This window comes from Aedes albopictus, chromosome 1, assembly GCF_035046485.1.
Source record: "Aedes albopictus strain Foshan chromosome 1, AalbF5, whole genome shotgun sequence".
In the NCBI taxonomy this organism is placed as follows: Eukaryota; Metazoa; Arthropoda; class Insecta; order Diptera; family Culicidae; genus Aedes; species Aedes albopictus.
In genome coordinates, this window is record NC_085136.1 from 134,762,638 (window position 1) to 134,784,671 (window position 22,034).

A 22,034-nucleotide genomic window follows, 5' to 3' on the forward strand; every position below is an offset into this window, starting at 1 on the left:
AGTTTGATAAGCGCACCCTGGAATTGATCTGGAACATTCTCCATTGAAAGAGCATTGATTAATTGGAATCTATGTTGGTACAAAGTTTTGAATTCAAAGCGCTGGATTTAACAAAATGAACAACCTTAACCATTTGATCCAAAGTGATGCTCAAAGATGTCACAAGCATCTTGGGGCCAAGTGCTTGACGATGAATCACGATACACTGAAAAATTTCAATGTTGAAAATCGTTTTTTGGCCTTCAATTAAAACCATAAGATGATATTCTTGGGTTACCTATTCCCCCCTAAGAAGAACGAAATTCCGGTTGAAAACCACTGCTTTAAAATATGTGGGGGGGAGGGGTGGCAGGGTGAGGTGAGATTAATTTTGCATAGATGGATGCATCCATCGAGTCTCCGATGTGGAAATAGGAGGGTCCATAAAGCTGAAGTAGTAAATGTGCGGATATTCAGCAAAACAGCTGACAGGTTAGATTCCCTGTCGATCTAGGCCTTTTTCGTAATGGAAATATTTTTGACTTTCTTGGCGATGAAGTACCCACAAGTACATTTTCGTGCCTGCAATACGATGGTCATTAGCAGAGGAAACTCCCAGATATAACCACGTATAACTGCAAGAAATGCTACACAATTAAAAAGAAAATAATCCTTCAAAGAATATCATTTGAAATTTGGAGGCTTGATTGGAAGAATCTCATAAAAAAAACCTCTTAAAGAAATCGCTTAAGGAAATGCTCTTGAAGGAATCTTCGATGACATTTCTCTTGAAAAAAAAATATATATTTTTGGGAGAACCTCCTAATAAATTCGTCTCAAAGGGAATTTTTTTTTTTTTTTGAAGAGTGACCAGGTGGAGCTGTAGGACAGCTGATAGCAAAGCCTGGACCCTTTCCCAACGTTCCCCCTACTATGATCAATCCTCACGATGGACTAGACGATGTCGTCAACTTGAGCAAAGTGTGTAGTAATTAGTATTGGATTGTAGCAGTTTTTGAAAATACTGTGTTTCAACTATTCCCATCCCAACAATGTTCTGACAGAATGGAAACTCTAAAGATGATTTGATATTTGAACAATATTTCAATAATCGCAAATCTCCGAGGTCACTGGATGTCACATTCAGAGAGAAAAAAGGCTGTCTATGTTGACGCCATCAAAGTACTACTCCCAAGAAATATTACACAAAAAGAACATGACAAAATTTTGTCGTAACTAATTTTTAAAGATTTGATATATCTGAAAATTATTCGAAGATAGCTACCAGAGCTAGCGTTTTTAGCCGATATGGGCAACTAGTTTTTCTAGCAGCATCTCCAAACAATAATCAAATAATATCCTAAGTTATTTCATTATACATTTTGAAAGTTATTTGAAGCTGATTACCAATATTGTCAATAACCGATGTTGGTGATTGACAACACTAGCATCATCTTGAAATAACTCTCATATTAGTGTCAGATAACACTTTTTTTGAGCTTCCATGGACAGAAAGAAATTGGTCAAACCACATGTCAAAATATAGTCTATCCTGTGTCATATTTTCATTTTCATTTTGCAGCGTTTTGTGGGGCAATGAGAGCGCAAGTCAGTCCAAAGCCGATGTTAAGGAGAGGTAATGGCTGAAGTCTTTGCCGACCACATAAACGCCATGGGATAAGAAGGGGGTATTTAGATGTAGAATTGGGGAGTTGGTACAGACTTGTCAAGTCGAAGTAGTCAGTTTTTGTCAATTTCGTCAAATACGCTTCTTAAGTCTTGACCACCCGTTAGCTTCGAATCTATAAGCAAGCACTATTAGATGCTGCACTTTCACACTATCAGTTTCTTAGTTATGTTAAATTGATATTGCAAGAAAACATTATTAAGCATTAGGCATTTGCAACATATTAGGGCTTACTCACAAAACTATCGCCTATAAAAATAATCAAAGTGAAAATTAAATCACAAGTAATTCAAATGGCGAGAACTATGAATGAGCAAATTAATACACGAGATACTACTAATTGTTACATATTTGAATTGATTGTTGAAATTAACTGAATAGTGGAAAGCCCAGACAACAATTCAAAGTCTGCTGACTCCAAAAAGATTCCAAGATTCGTCACAAAACACAAATGTTTTCATTATGATTCACAACGACTCTCACAACCCTCCCAGACTCAACCGACTGGAACTGTTTTCTGGGTGACTACTAAGCCCTAGCAGGTCCCTCCTGTTTATCGAGCATTTCTGATAAATCAGCTATACTCCATCTGTAGCAGCCGGTTCGCAATGAACCGTTGGAGGCGCATTAAAGTGTTAAAGGTGATATTTTCATTACAAGAATTATAAATAAATTCCTTCACTTTAATACCGTCAAACCCTGTGATCTTGGCTAGGGAAATTCGTCTCAGAGGGAATTTACATTAAATTTCAAGAGAAATCTTCAGAGGATTCCGCTTGAATGAATCTCCGGAAGCAACTTGATCACAATCATGGAAAATCGGCACATTTAATTGTCGGAAATACATCGCATCGGCTGATGTCTTGCATCCCAGTTGCAACCCCACACTCGCTGAAAATAGAATAACAATTACTTACATAAATATTACCTCCAAACTTTTGCCAGCAGGCAAAGGCACGCTTGGTGGATACCAGATTGAACTTTCAATCTCGACGGACCCAGGTCTTGGCGAAGGCAGTAGTTCCGTGTACCGCGCTTACGGTACCATGGACCACCCGAATCAACGATCGGATCGATTATTTCTTCAATATACACATCTCCGAAGCTGGAGCTTCTTCTTCGCAGGTTCGTTGTCGGCGGCCTTGGACACGACGTCCCCCTTTTCGGTGAGGTACAGCTCGATGTGACACGGTGACGACATTTACGTATTGATGAGATCGTGAGCACAGCTGATACGAAGACACAGGCGCGGCGGCCAGTTGACCAGAGTGTGGTCCACGACCAGCCGGGCCACATCGAGACCCCGGTAGTCGGCGTTGGTTTCAGCGTTCTTCAAAAGCTGCAACAGGTACTCGGCCGACTTTTTGGGCCAATGATGACGGACGTGTTGCGGTACTTGGCCTGGGCGAGCGCAACGGCCGACGCCACCGTTGAAGCGACGGAATGGAACGCATTCTCGTAGACGTTCTTCAGAATCTTTTGGACACAGTGCAGACACGCTTGATGGCTAGCGCCGTTTCGCGGGTGTTCTGGAAATGTAAACAGATCGATTAGCTCTTCAAACCTAGACAAATTTACCCAAAAATCTTACCTTGAAATGCATCCGGAGGTTCGATCCGCGAACCTGCACGACCTGGGGAATCCTTTTCTGTCCTAGTCCCAGTAACAGAGACTGTATCCGTCTTCAATACTCGGTTCAAAATGCAAATTTCGGCGACGTTCGAGGTGCAAATCGGAGATGTTCCGAAAGTCGCTGTTGAAAAGAAAAACACATAAAGTACAGCTGCATTAATTTATACAAACAATATTTACCTACCTAACAGGAATAATGCTGATAATTATCTGGAAATCACGAAAAATCCCTCTGTCTGTCCGCGAATTGAACAAAAAAAAATGGCAGCCTGCTTCGCTCGGGCTGACCCGGCTGACCGATCACAACCATCACAACTAGTGTTACGAGATGCGATATCGCATCGTGAGGGGATGCGATATGGCATCGTTTTTGTGTAATTGTACACAAGCTCGTTGCAACCACTTGGTTGCAGCTGTTTCTGTGTAATATTCACATTATTTCGATGTGAATATTACACAAATACGATGCAAGGGGAAGTTGGTATTTTATTTTCTGGGCATATGTGATTAAGCATCGAGCCGATGTAATTGTGCATCGAAAATAGCGATTACATCGAACTTTTTACACAACTTTAAGGATTACATCGAGGCATATTACATTATTTTTAACTGTGCACAATACGTATTTGCATGTACACGCACACAATCATATTTTAATGTTCCTGTGAATCGTTGAGGGCGTTTCGACCATGTCGCCTGTAACAGGGTGGGAGCTGTCTGTCTTGTTATTAGCCGTCTTCGATGGAATCGATGTTTTTGTTGGGTTGTTCCCGCTTGCTTCCATGTGAAAAAAATACCTAATTTTGAGTTTTTCAGTTTCTCCGTGTGTGGTGATTGTTTTTCGGGTGCTTTTCGAAAGCTGAAGCTTTCGCCCGTTTTGAACGCTATTTTCGAAAAAGCGGAAAAAGCTCACTGGTAAATTGACCAATCCAAATTCCTGTGTGGTAGTGGTTTGTGTTCAGATTTCCCGTGTTAATCTATCTGTAAGAACTTTGTAAACATCTTTTGTTCTCCCGTATATGGATAGGCTTGCATTAGGTTTCGTGAGACAATTTTTGGACAACTCAATAGCAGGGGACTCGCATGCGGCGAGGTAGGCCTACTGCTCATCTTTTGCGAGTGTGTTAGTGTGACTGGCGACGCGACCAGAAGCCTAGTCGAATCCTGCTTGGAAATCGGTTTGTTTTGTCGATGGGGATGGCCCGCGAAATCGCATTGTGTTGTTTGGGAAGGCCCGCTCGATGCATGTTAGGTAGGCGTAGTTTGTTCGAGTTTGACGTGCCTGCACCCTCCCTGGTAAATAGTCAATGATTCGGAATCGTTTATTTTCACTGATGACGTTTCCAATCATTTCAAAACATTCGCATATCAATAGTGGTTTCGCAGCGCGGCGTCACGAACACTAATGCAAATCTAGGGTAACGGTTGAATTTTGGACCCCTAGAGGACATTAGTTTAAATTTAAGTGAAAATCAAACAGATTCAGACGGTATTTACACGTAATGATGATGTTGGTATGTTTGTAAAAGCCTCCATTGACCGTTAAAAATACCCACAAGGTCATTTCTGACTGGAAATTTGATGAAAATAACTGATTTTTGAAGCATCAGTTTTCACTGTTTTGGACACCCCAATATATTTTGGACCCTGTTCAGTATATATTTTGGACACCCAGTGTTTAAACTCGTTTGGAACTCTTTTGGAAGAATTTGCCGCTTGAATATGCTGGATCACATCCCATTTACTTGAATGACAAAGGCTGATTAGACGAACTTTGCGAATTTAATGCGCTAGAATGATAAACGTTTTTGTTTACATCTGCAAGTTTCCTCAGCACCGCCATCTCTTTTTGTAAACATGAGGCGACACTCGCGCGGATGACGAGATTGATAAAAATTAATTTCAAGGCAAATAAGGATATTTCCAGTAAGGAAATGATTGCTGCCTGTGCAGAGCAATCTTATTTAGCGAATGATTCTAAAAATTTCCGTCATCTCATCATTAAATCGGTGTAAGTTGTGATAATACGACCCAGGGGGTCCAAAATATATGGGGGTCCAAATTATATTGGTTACCCTACTGGTTGAAAATATGCCCATTTGATTTTGCCGGGAACAGCTGATTTTTGTTTACTATTTTCAACCAGTAACTCAGGTAGTGTTCGTGTAATGTAACGTGTACGTACACGCAACACTACTAGAAGCAGAAACCACTATATCAACAAGCTGACGTATCGGACGTATCTTTAAATTTCTTGATTATATTTTAGTTTAATTGCTAAGAAAAAAGTGCATTTTTAAGTTTTAATTTGTGATATTTTCGTGTAATATTAATACTATGAGTTCCGAAAACTATCGAAGTGCTACAAAGTGTATGTTCACTGTTCACTGCACCTGGTGTTTGCCCCTTCAATGGTTTTTCATATTTTTTTTATTGCCATCAGCGCACGAACCCGGCTGGAATGACCCTCCAAAGCTTAGCTACAGCCCCGGAACGGCTACCGGATCCGGACCAACGCCCAAACTAAACCTGAATAAGCGCATTGCTTTCCCGGTAACAAAGACTGACACTCCTTCCCCGAACCAGCCTCCGCCACCAGCTGTGGGAGGCAACAGCACTCTTCCTCAATTTGCACCACCTAGTTCCACCGGAAATGCAACACCCCTCACATCTATCCCAGCCAACCGGCCCGTGCCACCTCTTCCGCCAATGGTTCCAGCCGCAGGAGCACCTCCCCAAAACAATGAAGCAACCGTGGATTCATCCCCAGATGGGTCAATCGACTTCCCCGGCGACGACGAAATGAGGCATTTGGTGAAAAGCACCCTGGAAGAATTCCTTCAGAGAACGGATAGTTCCCGGCAAGTGGAAATCCGCAAGCGATTGGATTTGATGCTAAAGGCCTGGAACGAAGCGAAACTGAGCGATGGGCTGACCAAAAAGTTGTACCGTTTGGCAGAAGGTAACGCGATAACTTGATAATTATTTTATTGGTATAATATTTAGATAGTGAAAATATTCGTGTAAAAGTTGCATAATTGTGACGTTCACACTAATTCGCCGTTTTTTACACCTTTCCAGCCCTAACAGAAAAGAAAGCTGTGGATGCAAACGAAATTCATCGATCCATAATAGTCGAGCATGGGAAAGAATGTGTTCAATGGGCACCAGCCTTGAGGCAGCTGATCCAGGTCGTTCCCAAACAGGAAGAAACCCCAGCGATCCTAGAAGCAAAAGAGCCTATTATGATCCCGCTGTGATGAGCTAAATTTACGATGACGATATTATAAATTTAGAAAACGAAAAATAAAACGTACTGCAATACCACATATTAGGCTGAACAGAGTATGCTTTCCTTTTGTTTGTCTGTTCTAAGTGTGTACCTATCTATTGCCGTTTTTCTTTATTATCCAGTTCCAACCTGGGTTGGAACTGGATCAGATCACAGTTTCAACCCCAACTCGACTTCGGTTTCGCTTGTACTAAAGTTTGTTTGACGTTGTTTGTTTACACATTTTCCGCCAATCCAGTTCCAACCCAGGTTAAAAAAGAAAAACGGCATATATTTCATTGTTATTAAACAGAACTAGTTTAAATACAGTCAGATCCTTTATAACGCGGTTTTCATTTACGCGGCCGCGTAAATAAAAACTCCATACAAAAAAAAAATCATCGTCTTATTTTTGCATGATTCGTCGAGAAATGGTGAGACTTTCTTTACGTGGTTTTTTTAAATTTCGAACTGAGTCTTTTTTTTACGCGGTACGTACTCCCGCGTAAAAAAAACCTGACAACGTTTTATTGTTTTAAAAGAAACCGAAGGGGGTGTCGACTATGCATAGTAGGGGCAACATGAGCCCATGTCAGCTTTGGGATCTTGTATTGTATAGCATGCTTCAATCATGTCTCACTGTAAAACCGTACCAAAATTCGATTCTGAAATGCAATCTTGAAATAGTTATTTATGCAACAAGTTGCAAATGATGATTTTTTTTAGCACGAGTCGTACATTTATCCAACGAGGCTTGCCGAGTTGGATAAATACGACGAGTGCTGAAAAATCGAGTTTTGCAACGAGTTGCATACAAAGTTTTTTGTAATTACGAAAAACACCAATTCAGTGGGAATTTTCTAGCTACACCATTTGGTGGGTGTCTTAGCGATACCGATTTTTTTTTAAATAATTTTGTTCTACCAGACACACCGTGGAGCACCTCATAAAAATCACCTAAAATCTAATATTTTTAACAAACCAACCTTATATTATTATTACTATAATTACTATTATATTTAAGACACTGTTTCGGATACGCGCGAAAATGGTAGGAAAAACTTCCGTAATAAAAACTGCGTCCAATTTCACACGTTGCTATTTATTATTCTGGTTTTAATACAGTGTTGGAAGAAAGTACAAAAGAAAGATGATAATGTTGCTTCGGGTAATACTTCGGCCGAGGGGCGCTCTAATTTTCAAAACATTCTCCCCCCGTTGACACACCGTGTCAATTCACTCCTTCGCTGGAAACGTGTTATCCTCAATGGGCAAAATCGCAATCTTGCTGACTGATCGGGTTACTTCTCCATTTGCCGTACGAATCTTTACCACGCGGACCAAGCCTTCAGCACCTGGTGTAACCTCCGTTATGCGGCCAAGGTGCCACAGTTGAGGTGCCATGTTGTCTTCCCTTATTACCACCAGCATTCCTGGACGAACGGTTATCTTGTCCTTATACCACTTACTCCTCGGCTGCAATTCGCTCAGGTATTCTGCTGACCATCTAGCCCAAAAATCTTGCTTCAACTTCTGTAAGTGCTGCCATCTGGACAAAGACGATACTCGCACATTGCCGTAGCTCGGCTCAGGAACTGCTGTTAATTCACGGCCCACCAAAAAGTGACCCGGTGTCAATGCAGTTAGGTCATTGGCGTCATTGGAGATTTGCGTTAGGGGCCTGGAGTTTAATATTGCTTCTATTTGAACTAACACCGTGTTCATTTCTTCATAGGTCAAGGATGCCTCACACAAAATCACCTTGAGGTGGGATTTCGCCGCCTTGACTCCAGCCTCCCATATACCCCCGAAGTTCGGCGATCGGGGCGGTATGAAGGACCACTGGATCTCCTTGGCTGCACAGAAGCGATCGACTTCGTCCTGCAGTTGTTGCGACTGGAGCAGTTTGTAGAGCTCCTGTAACTCCGAATGGGCGCCTTTGAAGTTGGTTGCGTTATCTGATACCAATTTCTCCGGACATCCACGACGTCCGACGAATCTATGCAAGGCCGCCAAGAATGCTGCACTGGTGAGATCCGACACAAGTTCCAAATGTATAGCCTTGGTGCTCATACAAATGAACAACGCCACGTATCCCTTCACTTTCGCTGCTCGACGACCTTGCCGGACGAAGAATGGCCCTGCATAGTCTATTCCCGTGCTGTAGAAGACCGGCGAGGGGTTCACCCGATAATCCGGCAACGCTCCCATAAACTGCACAACTTCAGGAGGATTCATTCGAAAACACCGGACGCATTTCTTCACTATTTGCCGGATGGTGCATTTGGCTCGTACCGGCCAATAGCGTTGACGTACTATTGCCAGTAATCCTTGCTGTCCGATATGAAGATGCTCCTTGTGTAGCGCCGCGATCAAAATCTTTGTCACATGGTGACTCCGCGGTAGCAGCAACTGGTGTTTCTTGCCGAATGAAATATTGGCGTGTTTCAAGCGGCCACCGACTCTCAGCATTCCTTCACGATCGATGAACGGGTCAGTTGAGAGCAACAGACGTTGCGATCACGACAGGGTCTAACGCCAATAGCTTGCTTTTCGCCGTTTGGCCGCTCCTTAGCATCCGAAACTCGTCTGCGAAGCCTTCAAGTTGAGCTTGCGAGATAATTTTTTGCGTTGCGCAACGCAATTCGATTACCGTCAAGAATCCTGTACGCCTTCGGGCACCGTCCTTCTGCCTGCAGTTGTCCAGGAACCGATATATGTAGGCCACAATGCGCTGAAGACGGCGGAAATCACTATACCTTGTTAACAGCTCACATGGTTGCACCTGAACCGACACGTGGGCCAGAGCTGCAAGTTCGTAATCGTTGCAGGGGGGTTGCTCGATGTGTTGGTACGTGTAGTCAGCGTTGTGTAGCATCGACGGACCGTGCCACCAGATGGCAGACTGCTGCAACTCCGATGAACTCAGCCCTCGAGATGCCAAGTCTGCTGGATTTTGTTTCGTATTGATGTATCGCCATTCAAAACCGTCCGTTAGCTGTTTGATCTCTCGAACCTTGTTGCCAACAAAAACCTCCAGGGTATCCGGAGATTTGTTCAGCCAACATAGCACAATCTGCGAGTCGCACCACAGTACGATTGCGTGGACTTCCAGATCCAGGTGCTCGATTATCGCAGCTACCAATTTCGCCATCAAATGAGCACCACACAGCTCCGCTCTGGGTATAGTGAACGGTTTGCCACTCCGTTTGCTGCCGGGCTTTTTCGGCAATGGTGCCACTCGGGTTTTGCTGCTCAACAAATGCATGGCAGCTGTGCCATCTCGCTTAATGCTCCTCAAATACACACACGCGCCGTATGCTTTCTGGCTGGCATCAGAGAAGCCATGAATTTCGAATGCGGTTGCATCGTCTGCGAGAGCCCTTCTCGGTATTTGCAATTCGTTGATGCGCTGCAGGTCTTGCGTAAACCTTCTCCACCTGGTTTCCTGTTCTGCCGTCAATCGTTCGTCCCAGTTCACGCCGCGGGCCCAAAGCTCTTGTATGAAAAGCTTGGCCACGACAGTAACTGGTTCCAAAAGCCCAAGAGGGTCAAAGATTTTCGCTGTATCTGATAGAACGGTGCGCTTCGTATTAAACTCTCGCATTTCGTCTTGTGGTCGCGTTCTAAACAGGAACACATCGTTTTTCGGATCCCACAGTAACCCAAGGGTCTTGATCACTTCGTTGGGGTTATGATCCTCTATCTTCGCTTGCACTTCACGTTCGTTGACTGGAATCCGTTCGAGTAGTTCGGGCGTGTTTGCGCACCATTTGTGCAGACGAAATCCTCCACGTTGCAGCATTGCGGTTAGTTGATATTGGCACTCCAGAGCCCTTTGCAGCTCATCATCTCCGGATAGTACGTCGTCCATATAAAAATCCTTCCGAGCTACCTTGGATGCTATCGGGAACTCCGTTTGCTCGTCGTCCGCCAACTGCTTGAGACACGCGGTTGCACAAAACGGTGCGCAAGAGGTGCCGTAGGTCACTGTCGTGAGCTCTAATGTGTTCAGCGGTTCTTGACAGTTGTCCCTCCACAGGATTTTCTGATACGGCGAATCGGATTCGTCGACCCGGATTTGCCTATACATCTTAACAATGTCGGCTGTAAAGACGTACTTGTACCGACGAAATCGTAGGACTATCGCCATCAAACTGTCCTGTAGTACAGGTCCGGTGATCAGCACGTCGTTCAAGGAAAGGTTCGTGTCTGAACGCGCCGATGCGTCGAATACAACGCGAAGTCTTGTTGTTGAGCTCGTCGGTTTTACAATGGCATGGTGTGGCAGATAGTATCCATGATCTTCGTTACCTGCATGCTCCACTCTTCGGCAATGTCCTAATGCCAAGTATTCGTTGATGAACGATACGTACTGTTGTTTCAGCTCTGGAGACTGTACAAATCTCCTCTCCAAGTGCAGAAATCGCCGCTCAGCAAGATGTCGTGTATCTCCGAGCTGGTTTACGTTGTTTCGGAAGGGCAGCCTAACAACAAAGCGGCCGTTTTCTCGACGATGAGTTTTCTCGAAATGTTCGATGCACTGCTCGTTTTCGGTTGTCAGCTTCGTCGTTTCCGGAACTTCCTCTTGCTCCCAGAAACGCTGCACAGTATCCTCCAAATTTGTTTCCACCGGTTGGCAATGGGCGGTAGTTACCACCACTGGCCTCTGATTGCTCCTGTAGGAACCGCAAACAATCCAACCGAGCTCCGATCGCCATAGCATAGGTTGACCGATGTCGAGCTTTAGGCGTTCAGTTATCAGTAGTTCAAAAAAGAGTTCGGCCCCGATCAACATGTCTACTCGAGCTGGAATGTTGAAACGGGGATCTGCTAGGTTCAGGTCGGGCAAGGTTTCTGCAACGGAAGAACGCCAGTAACCTGTGGCACTATCAGGAACTCCAGACTCCACGACGACTCGTTGCAGGATGATTTAACTTCGGCTGCAGTTCTCTGTGTTGCCGTTAGCCTTTCACCATTGATCCCAACAATGGGAACTCGCACGTTATCCAACTTCAGTCGAAGCATTTTGACGAAATTTTCGGACATGAAGTTGGATTGGGATCCTGAATCCAGCAACACTCGAAGAACGGTAGCATCCACGAGTATCCTTCACTTGCACTACGGCCGTCGACAGAATCACTTCGTTTTTGTTCGGTTGTACAGATTTTCCGGTGAAACTGGTGCAGGTGACAGCTGACGTTGTTTGTTCGGGTTGGGTGGGCGGTTCCTTCTTCGTCTCCGGAACACTTCCTTCAGCAGCCTTCTCCGCCGGCACTGGAACCTCACTATGCAGCTGCGTATGGTGTTTTCTTCCGCAACCAGCTACCGTACAGACCCTGGACTTGCACTGGCCTACTCTGTGGCCTCGCTTTAGGCAGTTGAAACAAAGTTGCTTCTCTTTGACCATCGCAATTCTCTCGGGTAGCGTCATTTCACAGAACAGATGTGTATCTTCGAACAAATTTGAAGTTTCGAGGTGGAAGTCGTGAAATTGTCACTTGGTGAACTAGATTGGAATGAATTTCCAAGGGAAAATAAAAAATCATCAAAGCGTGCTACGTCGTCTCCCTATGCTCGCTGTAGGAAAAAGCTTGACTTCCACCACCAGGTTCGCTAGTGTTGAGCTATCAAACGAGCAGTGCTTTTCGTGACGAAGATTCACCCCCGTGGTCATTTGCTTCAACGCGCTGCATTTGTTGATGTTGTGCGACTCATCACAAATTACGCACACACCCTCGTTGATTTGTAAAGCTGTGTGCACCCTGACGTGTTGCTTCGGAGCAGTTAGTTGCGGTTTCTGCTTTACGCCCTCATTCGTTCGGTGTGACGTACCTGCCTCGCAGCGTTCAAGCACAAAGCAACGGTTGCGCAGAAATTGCATGGTGTCCGTGTAGTCTGGCAGTTCTTTTGGTGTGATGGTGCTTTCCCAGAGGCTCAACGTGGCCTTGTCAAGCTTGGACGTCAACAGTGAAACCACCAGCTGCTCGGACATACCCTCCATATGTTGATCGTGGAATTCCAAGGCCTCAACGTGACGACTGCACTCCTCTACAAGCTGCCTCAAGTCTGATGAACACTCCTTATTCATCTTCTTTAGGTTGAGAAGACCACCAACGTGAATATCGATGATCGTCCTTTTATTCTCGAACCTCTCTTCTAACAAGTTCCAGGCTGCTTGGAAATTGTTTTCATTCAGTATCTGCTCACTGATTACGTTCTCCGCCTTTCCCTTCAGTGACTGCGTCAAGTAATGCAATTTGGTTGCGTCAGACAATCCGGGATGTTTTTGCATCAAATCCTGGAAGAGCTGTTTGAATCTGAACCACCTTTCGTATGTCCCATCGAAGGTTGGTAGAGGGACAGCTGGTAGTCCGGCCGGTTGATTAACAATCACTGGTTGTTGTTCGCCGGCAACCGCGGCATCGGCCAACCGGGGTCGAACAGCAGCAACTTGTTGCATTCGATATGCCTCCACAGCAGAGCAAATCGCCACTCGAATACCTTCATAGAGCTGCTCGAATTCTATGAATTGTTTCTCCTGCTGAACTCGTTGATCAGGAAACGTAGCATAAATCTCGTTCTGTAGGATGTTGAACTCATCATAGCAGGCATCCACTCGTCGCAGATAGGTGTCCAAGTGATGAACTGTGATTTCCTCTGGCTTGTCAAGTACCAGCTGTATTCGCTGCAGCTTCGACGTGACAGCTTGTCGGCGGAACTCAAACTCGTTCATCTTCTGATCCATGATGTTGTGTTGCTTTTTCTTCTTCTGATCAGAAACCGACGGCGTATGCATCACATTACCCACTGTGCCATCCATCTCACTATAGTCTTTTTAGCAAGTTTTTCTTTCTCACTGAATGTTCACTGTCAGCACTATTGTCTCACTGATTTCGGGTGCGAATACCGAAGACTGTCCGTATCGCAGCACCCTCTGTTCGGCTGGTAAACACTTCCGATCGGCTTCGACGGAAGTCGACGCTTTCTTCTTCTACAGCTCCAAGGTCGGACTTCCGCGGAAGTCGATGCTCCTTCACTTATCCGGTAGTTCCAACGGGGAACGACGCGGGATTGAGGTTATGCACTACGAACAATTTGCATCCGAACGCATGCCAAACGATGGTCGGACACAAAGTTGTTTTTTCTCGCGGAAAGAAGTGGTTTCCTCGGAAACTCCACTTAGTCACTCGCGACCGATCACTCCGCGAAATCCGGCTCGATAATTGGACCAAAAATGTTTCGGATACGCGCGAAAATGGTAGGAAAAACTTCCGTAATAAAAACTGCGTCCAATTTCACACGTTGCTATTTATTATTCTGGTTTTAATACAGTGTTGGAAGAAAGTACAAAAGAAAGATGATAATGTTGCTTCGGGTAATACTTCGGCCGAGGGGCGCTCTAATTTTCAAAACAGACACTTTACCACTTAAGTGGCATTCGTGTCTGAATTAACTATTTTACTTTACATTAGGGGTACTCACTAAACAGATTAAACAGCTGCGTAAGCCATGATTTTCTGCTTATTTGAAATGTTTCATGATTTTGCGAATGAAGTAATCAAAGATTGCCTTGGTGATCGCGACGTTTAATCAGTTTAATCAGTTTACGCTGTTAAGTGAATCCCCCTATTGATTTTACTTAGATTTCGTTATTAATGTTACTATGTTTAGTAAACTTTAATATGGCTGCCTCGCGTTGCGCGTTGTATGCTAGAATTTCGTTCATGGAGCCGTTGATCCCACAGTCGATCCGTTGTTGGGCGTATTTCCTGCAGTCGGTCAAAATATGTTGGACTGTTAGGTGTGTCCCACAACAGCTACATATTGGTGGAGAATTTCCGTCGAGTGCGTCATGCGGGTATGTCCTATTCGAAGTCGTGTCAGGATGCGTTGTTCGGAAGCACATTTGCGATCTGGATACTTTGTAGGTGAATCTTTGATCTGTCTCAGATGTGAACGGATTTGGTGCCATCCAGACTCCCATGCAGTCCAAATGCTTCGCCTGGTAGCTTTGATAACGCCTTGTGCCGGCGATGAGATGTCCATTTTCTGCTTATGTGTAGCTTGCTTCGCTAGGGTGTCTGCTCGTTCATTTCCTTTAATACCGCAATGGCCTGGAATCCAACACAGAGATCGTGCAATAGTTATTTATGCAACAAGTTGCAAAATGAAGATTTTTACAGCACGAGTCATACATTTATCCAACGAGGCTTGCCGAGTTGGATAAATATGACGAGTGCTGTAAAAATCGAGTTTTGCAACGAGTTGCATACAACATTTTTTGCAATGACAAAAATATTCACTGAGAATGATATTATTTAGTATGTATAGCACAAACATGTTTCAAGGGAAACCACGTGTGAGCATCCACCTGCGCTTTTTTATGATCAGGTAGGCTGTGGCATAGCAGGCACAGCAGAGTTGTCAAAAGTTTTCGCGGTCTCGTCGTGTAATCAAGAGTAGCTTCAGTTGCTGTTACCAATTCTTTTCATCGATACAAATCCTTCGATTGCATACAATTTAGATTTGAACTGCGCAATAGACATAGAGGCGGCGTGAGAATCGACGAAAGACGTGTGCAGGTCAATAACTGCTCCTTTTCACGAATTATATTTGGGCATTGAAAAGTGTTGCATAATATACATTATTATGCAACACTTTTCTGTTGCATAATGTGCTTCATTATGCAACACTTCTACACACTCATTCCTATTGAGTAAACTTCCGAATTATGATTGTGAATTGCAAAAAGTATTTTTTGCAATTTCACATCGTAATAGGCTGTTTTACCTCACGCAAATCTGACAGGAAAAGGCCTACTTTCTCACACCAAATTAACAGTGCTGTAATGATTCATTACAGCACCGATTTGCGTTGCGTAATGAACCATTACAGCACTGTGTTCAGTTTTGATCAACTTCTTGATGCTTTCTGGATGCAGTTTTGAAAAATTGTGACAACTGCACTGTATAACCTGCTATGATCAGATTATCTTAAACATGGCTATGAGCATCAATATACAGTTTGATGAAAAGTTTTGTTCAAGTGGTAATTTACGAATTTGCAAAAAACGTTGTACGCAACTCAGTGTAGAACTCGATTTTTACAGCACTCGTCGTAATTATCCAACTCGGCAAGCCTCGTTGGATAAATGTACAACTCATGCTGTAAAAATCATCATTCTGCACCTTGTTGCGTAAACTACTATTCTATGCATTGGATCCATGGATGCTTAGATCGACCGCCTTGAATGGCGTCTAGGCAACTAGCAGAGTCGGTAAAAATGATTGTATCAAGGATTGTATTCTCTTGGGAGCTTGCTTTGAGTACGGCAGTAAGAAGCCCATGAGCTTCTGCCGAGAAAACACTACAGATTTCTGGTAGAGCGTAGCTTTCTTCTTCATCTCCCATGACTATCCCTACTCCAGTGAAGCCAACATCTTTGGAGCCGTCGGTGTAGTATTTTTCATAGTGTTGGTAATGATTCGTGATATGTGCTCCTGGAACGTGGGCAATACGACACTTTCGTTAGAACCGGCTTTGATACTTTTCCTAAAGTGGTTGTCGATGCATGGGGGATGATAGCACCATTCTCGATCAGAATTTCGGAGGGTGTGGCAAACCTTCGGCAAAGTGCAACCTGTGATTTGCTGGAAATAATGGTTTGCTCGGGATACCACAGGATAGTTGATTGCCGCTGGCGTTTTTGTAGGCATCCATCTTCCGCCATGATGGACGGAATGGGGCTAGATACAAAGGCTCCGGAAGATTGTCGCACTACTTCGTTGTATGTTGGACATAGTAGCCGTACCATGTCGTCGATGTTAGTGCTGGTGAGGACTAGGTCATAAAACAACTTTGATGTGATGAGCGCTGGCGCCAATGATTGTTACCAGATTCAGAGCACATGTTTGAAATCTTACCATGATCCTAGAGAAAATAGTTAGAAGCGAAGAGTGAACCTGATGCACAATCGTTGACAAAGGCAGTTTAATTAAGATATCATACTGTTTTCGTGATCAGAGCAATTTCCAGCTACTAATGGGCTCCACTATTGGCCAAAACACTCTACATATATGAACTAGATGAGGTAAGAAGTTTATTATCATAACGATAACAATGGCATTTCTTGTATTTATGTAACCTTGATGCTTAGATTATTTAGAATGTGAGTATTTATTGTGTCTCATTCTTCAAAACTCGTGGTCCATTCAAAACATCCCCGATAAAAGTGAAATCAAGTGCTTTTATTTGGCTGGTGGTTTCTTGTATGACAAATGGCGCTGGATGTTATGTACTAACATATAATGCAACTTAGAAGATGCCTTTCCCTACCCCGTCGTAACATTTCGTTGTCTTGATCATACGAAAAAACAAGTCCACCTTCACTTCGTTCCCAGCTGTGATGGGATTTTTTTCATTATCTCATCAGAGCCGATCTTGTTGTACGTACGGTATGTTGGCCACTTGGAGTTAACAATTTCGGAATTCCCTAACTCGAGCGAAAAAAGGTGAAAGCGGACACACACATAATATACACAAACGGCAGACACTAGGCAAATTGATAAAACGATAGAAAAAGGTGGGGTTTTCTTATACAAATAAATATAACATGTCCCTACTGTGTAAATGCTTATCCGATCGATCGGTTCCCGCGCGGCTTACATAGAATAGCACAAAAGTTATTAGTTTCCGGTTCGAAGAAAATTGACTAATCGAAAAATATGCCCTCATTTTAGATTTTTCCTTTTTTTTTTTGATGAAATAAATTCAATTTCGAGATCCATAGGTTTTAGCGATTTGTTCCTAATTTGATTGATTGATTTTGCTGTTTTTTTTAATAATCCCTGAAGTACGCCACGATCGTGTTCCGATTCCAACGAAAACAGAGAGAAAACGTTTTAGAGTACAAAACAAAGTCACTGATACCATATCTCTAGTAGGTTCTCGCTGTTGCAAGAAATTTAATACAATTTTCGTGCCGTTTAGTGATGGAGTTTCATGTTTCGGTTTAACTATCTCAGATCACTGGATGTCAATATCATCGAAGAGCAATTTGATGGCTCTGTAATACAAGAAAGGGCTAAATCTAAAACATGTTCGGCTCTATAGATGTTAACAATCCTTCCGGTAATTTGTCTGCGGCCGAGAAATTGCTTGGTCCAGCCTAAACAATGACTAATTAAGAGTAATTCATCTTGATATGGTATCTTCGAAATTATAAAGATTTTTGGAGTAAAATCCAACAGAAGAATTAATAAACAAAAGAAAAATATAACCAAAGAAAACAAAATTTTTAAATTTTAAAACGAATTTCTCTTTTTCGTACTAATAAACATATTTTACAGTTGTAAAGATCGCACTCAAAATATAAATTTGTGAATTGTTTCTCATTTTTTCGATTAGCTACATCGGAGGTTTCCCCTAATTTGTTTTGCGTACAACTTGATAGTGCTTGGACACTGGACTGTATAGAAAACGCTGCCAGACTGGCCCCACTTTCAAACAGTAAAATTCTCGTGAAATATATACCCCTCATAGCGCATCCTAAGCGTACCTTTCAAGCACTGTTTGCGTTTGTTGGTGCGGTGTGACCAGCCGAACGCAAAAGAGCAGTACTACTGGACACACACACGGCTTTACACACTGGTTGTTGTCGCCGTCGAAGAAGCATGGTGAGATCGCGTTGCGGTCGCCGTGGATGTTTTGCCATTCGTAAGCTGGTAGCCGGTAGTGTCGAATAGTTTGGTCAGATCGGTGATGAATTGCTTTTTTGCCGACTCAAAGAACAGCTCGTGGGAGTACTTGTGGCGGACGGTGTTCAGCGATTCCTTCGGTTTCCGCGTCATGATATTGTTCAGCAGGATAGCGATTTCGGCGAAATCCTCGACTTTGTAACCTGTGAATGTTGTGTTTAGTTATTATCATTTTTTTTTCGACGACAGCACGAAGTGAATGCGATTGCTGAAGCGTAGTTAAGTATTGATCGGAACTATATGCGGACATTTTATGCAACTGTCAATGGTGCGCAACGCGAGACTGCGTCATGTTAAATGTCCAAAGATCGACCCCCAACCTAAACTAATTCGTAATAAATGTTCAAAATACCCATGTCCTTACCTGAATAAAACTCCAGTGCTCTGTTCCAGCCTGGCATATCGTTCATCCGCATAGCGATAAACAATGCCGCACAGGCCAGCTTCGAGTCCCGCAGGCCAACGATGGCATAGTCCATCAATGTAAACTCCAAAATGTACCGGGCCAGCGTCAGCACCTGCATATCAATCCGATTGACGCGAGCGTAGCGCCTCAAGAATCGATACGACAACGGAATGCCGAGATCGTACCCGATGGTTTTGAACACATTGATCTCCATGAGGATCATCTCTCGCCGTTGGTAGGCGCCATCACAGATGTACTGGAAATCGTCCACCGTTGGCGGGACTCGTTCCTAATGGAAGAAAATATAACAATTGAAGTGATTTCTGAAACTAGAATAGGATAGACTCGCAGGTTAACCAAGTCAAGACTACATGTACAGACGCTATGACCGTCCAGGCACACAACAGAAACGCACACGTGTTCGATGGATAAATGAAAAAGTGAGCCATGTGTTATAATTAGTGGAAGTCGGAGAGACACATGAAAGTGACTCCGTAGCTTGGAGGTAAGAAGCGTTCATCTAGCGAATAGTAAGTTGTGGGTTCGATTCCCATCACAGTGCGTAGATTTCTTTCCACAATTAAAATCAGTTTTTTTCCATCGAACATGCGTTTCTGTCGTGCACATTGACGTCAAAGCGTTTCAACAAGTATACTTGGCATAAATAGCCAAAGTACAAAAAGCAGTATACAAGTAAACGTTTTTGTAAATAGGGAAGTACATCATGCCAAACGAACAATAAGACAATATGATGATTCTGATACCACAAACGCTCAAAACTTGACTCACATCATACTTCGAAGCGATAAACAGCGCGGCAGCACCCAGCAGTTGTAGCGAATCCTTCTGAACCTCCGCTCGAGATAGATAAATATCAACAATTTTCACCGCCAGATACAGCGTTTCGTGATTCAGCTCGAACGATTCCTGAATCTCAACCATCCAGTCGACCAGCAGCGCCCGCATCCATTTGCTGATGTGCGGTTGCGTGGGCATGTAGTCCGGAATGACGAACTGCGCTTCCCGATCTTTCTGGTAGTCGAATATGTCCTGCGCATAGTGCGACACCTGAAACACGTCGTTCCAGTTCGATAAATCGTAATCTTCGATTCCCTCGGGGGTTCGTTTTTTAGGCGAAACCGAGCCTTCTCTCGTGTTTCGCTTGTCTTCCTCTTCCGGAGTTCTTAACCTAGAAGTCCCGAAGTTCTCCGATAACCGCAACGATCCACTGGACGTGATGTCTTCCAGAGCCGACACATACAAGCTATCTTCAGTCTTTTCAAATTCGTTAGATATCCGCCGTTTTGGCGCTTTCCCATGCTGGGCAGTGGCTGCAGCTGGTGCTAAGGCGGTCGTTTGCAATTTATTACCACCGTCAAAGGTAGTCTCCTTCGTTTTCACTATGGTTTTGGTCACAGCCGAAATTCCAGCCTTCAGCGGGTGTCCGATCGAAAGAGGATTCTTTCCCCGCCCATTGCTAGTAGTGACGTTTGAACTATTCCCTGTCAGTTGCTGACGGCTGGCGGCGCGGGTCAGGATTTTAGTCGCCGCTCGAGTCTTTGGTCCATCCGGATCAGGTTTGGTGAAAACTTCTGTCTGTTTAGAAATGGAAATTTGTCAGTTTTGCAACTAAATTTGCGGGTCCTGAAAATTCAGAACTATTGATATTCTTATACAATTAGGGTAGTGAACCACTTGGGCAGCGTCCGGTATTTTGGGCACTCTTCGCTATAACTCAGACATTTCCAAACTGATTGACTTGAAATTTTGTACACGGCTAGATACTATGACTATCTCATCGCGTCCCAAAAATTGTGTCAATTGGTTCAGAATTGGCTGAGTTATAGCAAAAAAGTGGCCAAAATAGAACCACTGCCGAGATGGTTCCACTTCCCTACTCAAAATATTGCGATCTTCAATTCTGTAATGAATTTCCATTGCCCCAACTAAATACCCCAACAAAGACTTACAACATTTTTGCTGACAACAGTTTTGTTTTTGTGATTATGTCCAATATTATTAGCTATTTGTTGAATTATCTGCGAAGCGTGTTTGCTAATGCTGGTCGTTTCTTTGACTCCTCCTTTGGTGTTACCGTGGCCGGCTTTGAGCGCACCGATGCCCGTCTCGACATCATTGTCCGTCGCCTTAAGCACAACCGCATTGGTCAAATTGCCTAGAGCCGATCGTTTCACGCCCCGGTCATTTTTCAACGGACTGTGCTCAGCTTTCCGCTTGGTGCGCTGGGCCGGCTGGAGATCCGAGTCGGGATTTTGGTTTTGATTTGGAGCTGTCGTTTTGGATCTGCAATGGGACAATATTGAAATACAGGATAAGGCGATGTAGAATGTGATCCGTTTATAGAATCTTATATTGTCTATCTATGTTACTCTAGTTGTTATACTGAGTCACTCTGCAGGTGCGACATCACAATGAAACTTAGTTGGTTTAGCTTCTTAGGATAGTTCAGCATCAACACTCCACAATAGCGTTACTGCTTTTGATACCACACCTTCTTTCAAAGTTGTGCATTGTGGATCGTATTTCATTCCTCCCACGTAAAGACTCGACACTATCGGAATGATAAGCATTTTAGTGCCAAGTATATTATAGAATGCGTAGGAAGTATAAAATACGATCAACAGCTTTGTAATAAAGTGATGTGTCCAAAAGCAGTTACGCTTTTTTGAAATGTTGGCGCTCAGTTTTGATTTTTGTGAACCCCAAGAAAAGTTGCAGACATTAACCCTAGTCGTGCAGTAGGGTCATTATGACCCAGACAAAAACGTTGGGCGTGCACTACGTCAGCGCCAACGGCGAGTGTCAGCTAATACAAGAAGAAGGCGCTTTAAACTGTATCCAACTAATTGCAGAATGTATTCAATATCCCACCAGGGGTAGGTGGGGCATCATGAGCACCCTTAATTTTCACTTTAAATTTTAAAAATATTCAGCAAAAAATTTTCTATTGCATCATCGTTATGTTCAATCCAGTGAATTAATGGCGAAACGGTCGGCGTTAAGTCATAGTGAGCTAGACGATTATTCGGACACATAAAAATGAGCGAAGGATTTGGACAACTCATAACTTTTCGACGTTGTTATTTATGTTTATGTTATTTTTTTTATGTTTGATTCCGGACCCGAATGACTTCCATTCAGTTAAAGGGTCCTTAAAATAAATTAATAATAATAAAATATGTTTGATTATCAATTTCAGATTATCTGAAACACATAACAGCTTGGAAAGACAAAAAAACGGCTTATACGAGGCGTATCCGATTCAACAAATTCAAGTTT

General features: G+C 43.5%; 5 protein-coding genes and 1 pseudogene across 9 annotated transcripts in view; 1 reads left to right on the forward strand and 5 right to left on the reverse strand.

Moving 5' to 3' along the window:
* Window positions 1-489: 489 nt before the first annotated feature.
* LOC115262825 (large ribosomal subunit protein uL22-like) lies at window positions 490-3,608 on the reverse strand (annotated as a pseudogene).
* A 1,903-nt stretch (window positions 3,609-5,511) lies between these two features.
* Window positions 5,512-6,639, forward strand: LOC134285180 (steroid receptor RNA activator 1-like). The gene is made up of 3 exons (XM_062845436.1): window positions 5,512-5,669; window positions 5,742-6,260; window positions 6,380-6,639. The coding sequence occupies exons 1-3, from the start codon at window positions 5,636-5,638 to the stop codon at window positions 6,556-6,558; spliced, it is 732 nt and encodes a 243-aa protein (XP_062701420.1). The 5' UTR covers window positions 5,512-5,635; the 3' UTR covers window positions 6,559-6,639.
* A 1,166-nt stretch (window positions 6,640-7,805) lies between these two features.
* On the reverse strand, window positions 7,806-9,041 carry LOC134289497 (uncharacterized). Its single transcript, XM_062855377.1, has one exon. It carries the CDS (start codon window positions 9,039-9,041, stop codon window positions 7,806-7,808), a length of 1,236 nt encoding a protein of 411 aa, XP_062711361.1.
* A 22-nt stretch (window positions 9,042-9,063) lies between these two features.
* Window positions 9,064-11,367, reverse strand: LOC134289501 (uncharacterized). The gene has a single exon (XM_062855384.1). It carries the CDS (start codon window positions 11,365-11,367, stop codon window positions 9,064-9,066), a length of 2,304 nt encoding a protein of 767 aa, XP_062711368.1.
* Window positions 11,368-11,408: 41 nt separating this feature from the next.
* On the reverse strand, window positions 11,409-13,392 carry LOC134289505 (uncharacterized). The gene is made up of 3 exons (XM_062855390.1): window positions 12,405-13,392; window positions 11,686-12,023; window positions 11,409-11,522 (listed from the first exon to the last, which is right to left on the reverse strand). The coding sequence occupies exons 1-3, from the start codon at window positions 13,390-13,392 to the stop codon at window positions 11,409-11,411; spliced, it is 1,440 nt and encodes a 479-aa protein (XP_062711374.1).
* Window positions 13,393-16,798: 3,406 nt separating this feature from the next.
* LOC109415630 (G2/mitotic-specific cyclin-B3) overlaps window positions 16,799-22,034 on the reverse strand; it is a 55,664-nt gene continuing 50,428 nt past the window's right edge. For 4 of the 5 annotated variants that reach the window (XM_029874409.2, XM_019689532.3, XM_062845438.1 and 1 more), the window contains exons 3-6: window positions 20,705-21,038; window positions 19,524-20,330; window positions 18,693-19,023; window positions 16,799-18,471 (exon numbers count right to left, since the gene is read on the reverse strand). In XM_029874409.2, the coding sequence (XP_029730269.2) occupies window positions 18,212-18,471; window positions 18,693-19,023; window positions 19,524-20,330; window positions 20,705-21,038 (1,732 nt within the window). In that variant the 3' untranslated portion in view covers window positions 16,799-18,211. The remainder of the gene's footprint in view (window positions 18,472-18,692; window positions 19,024-19,523; window positions 20,331-20,704; window positions 21,039-22,034) is intronic. The other variant, XM_062845440.1, reaches the window with a different exon arrangement.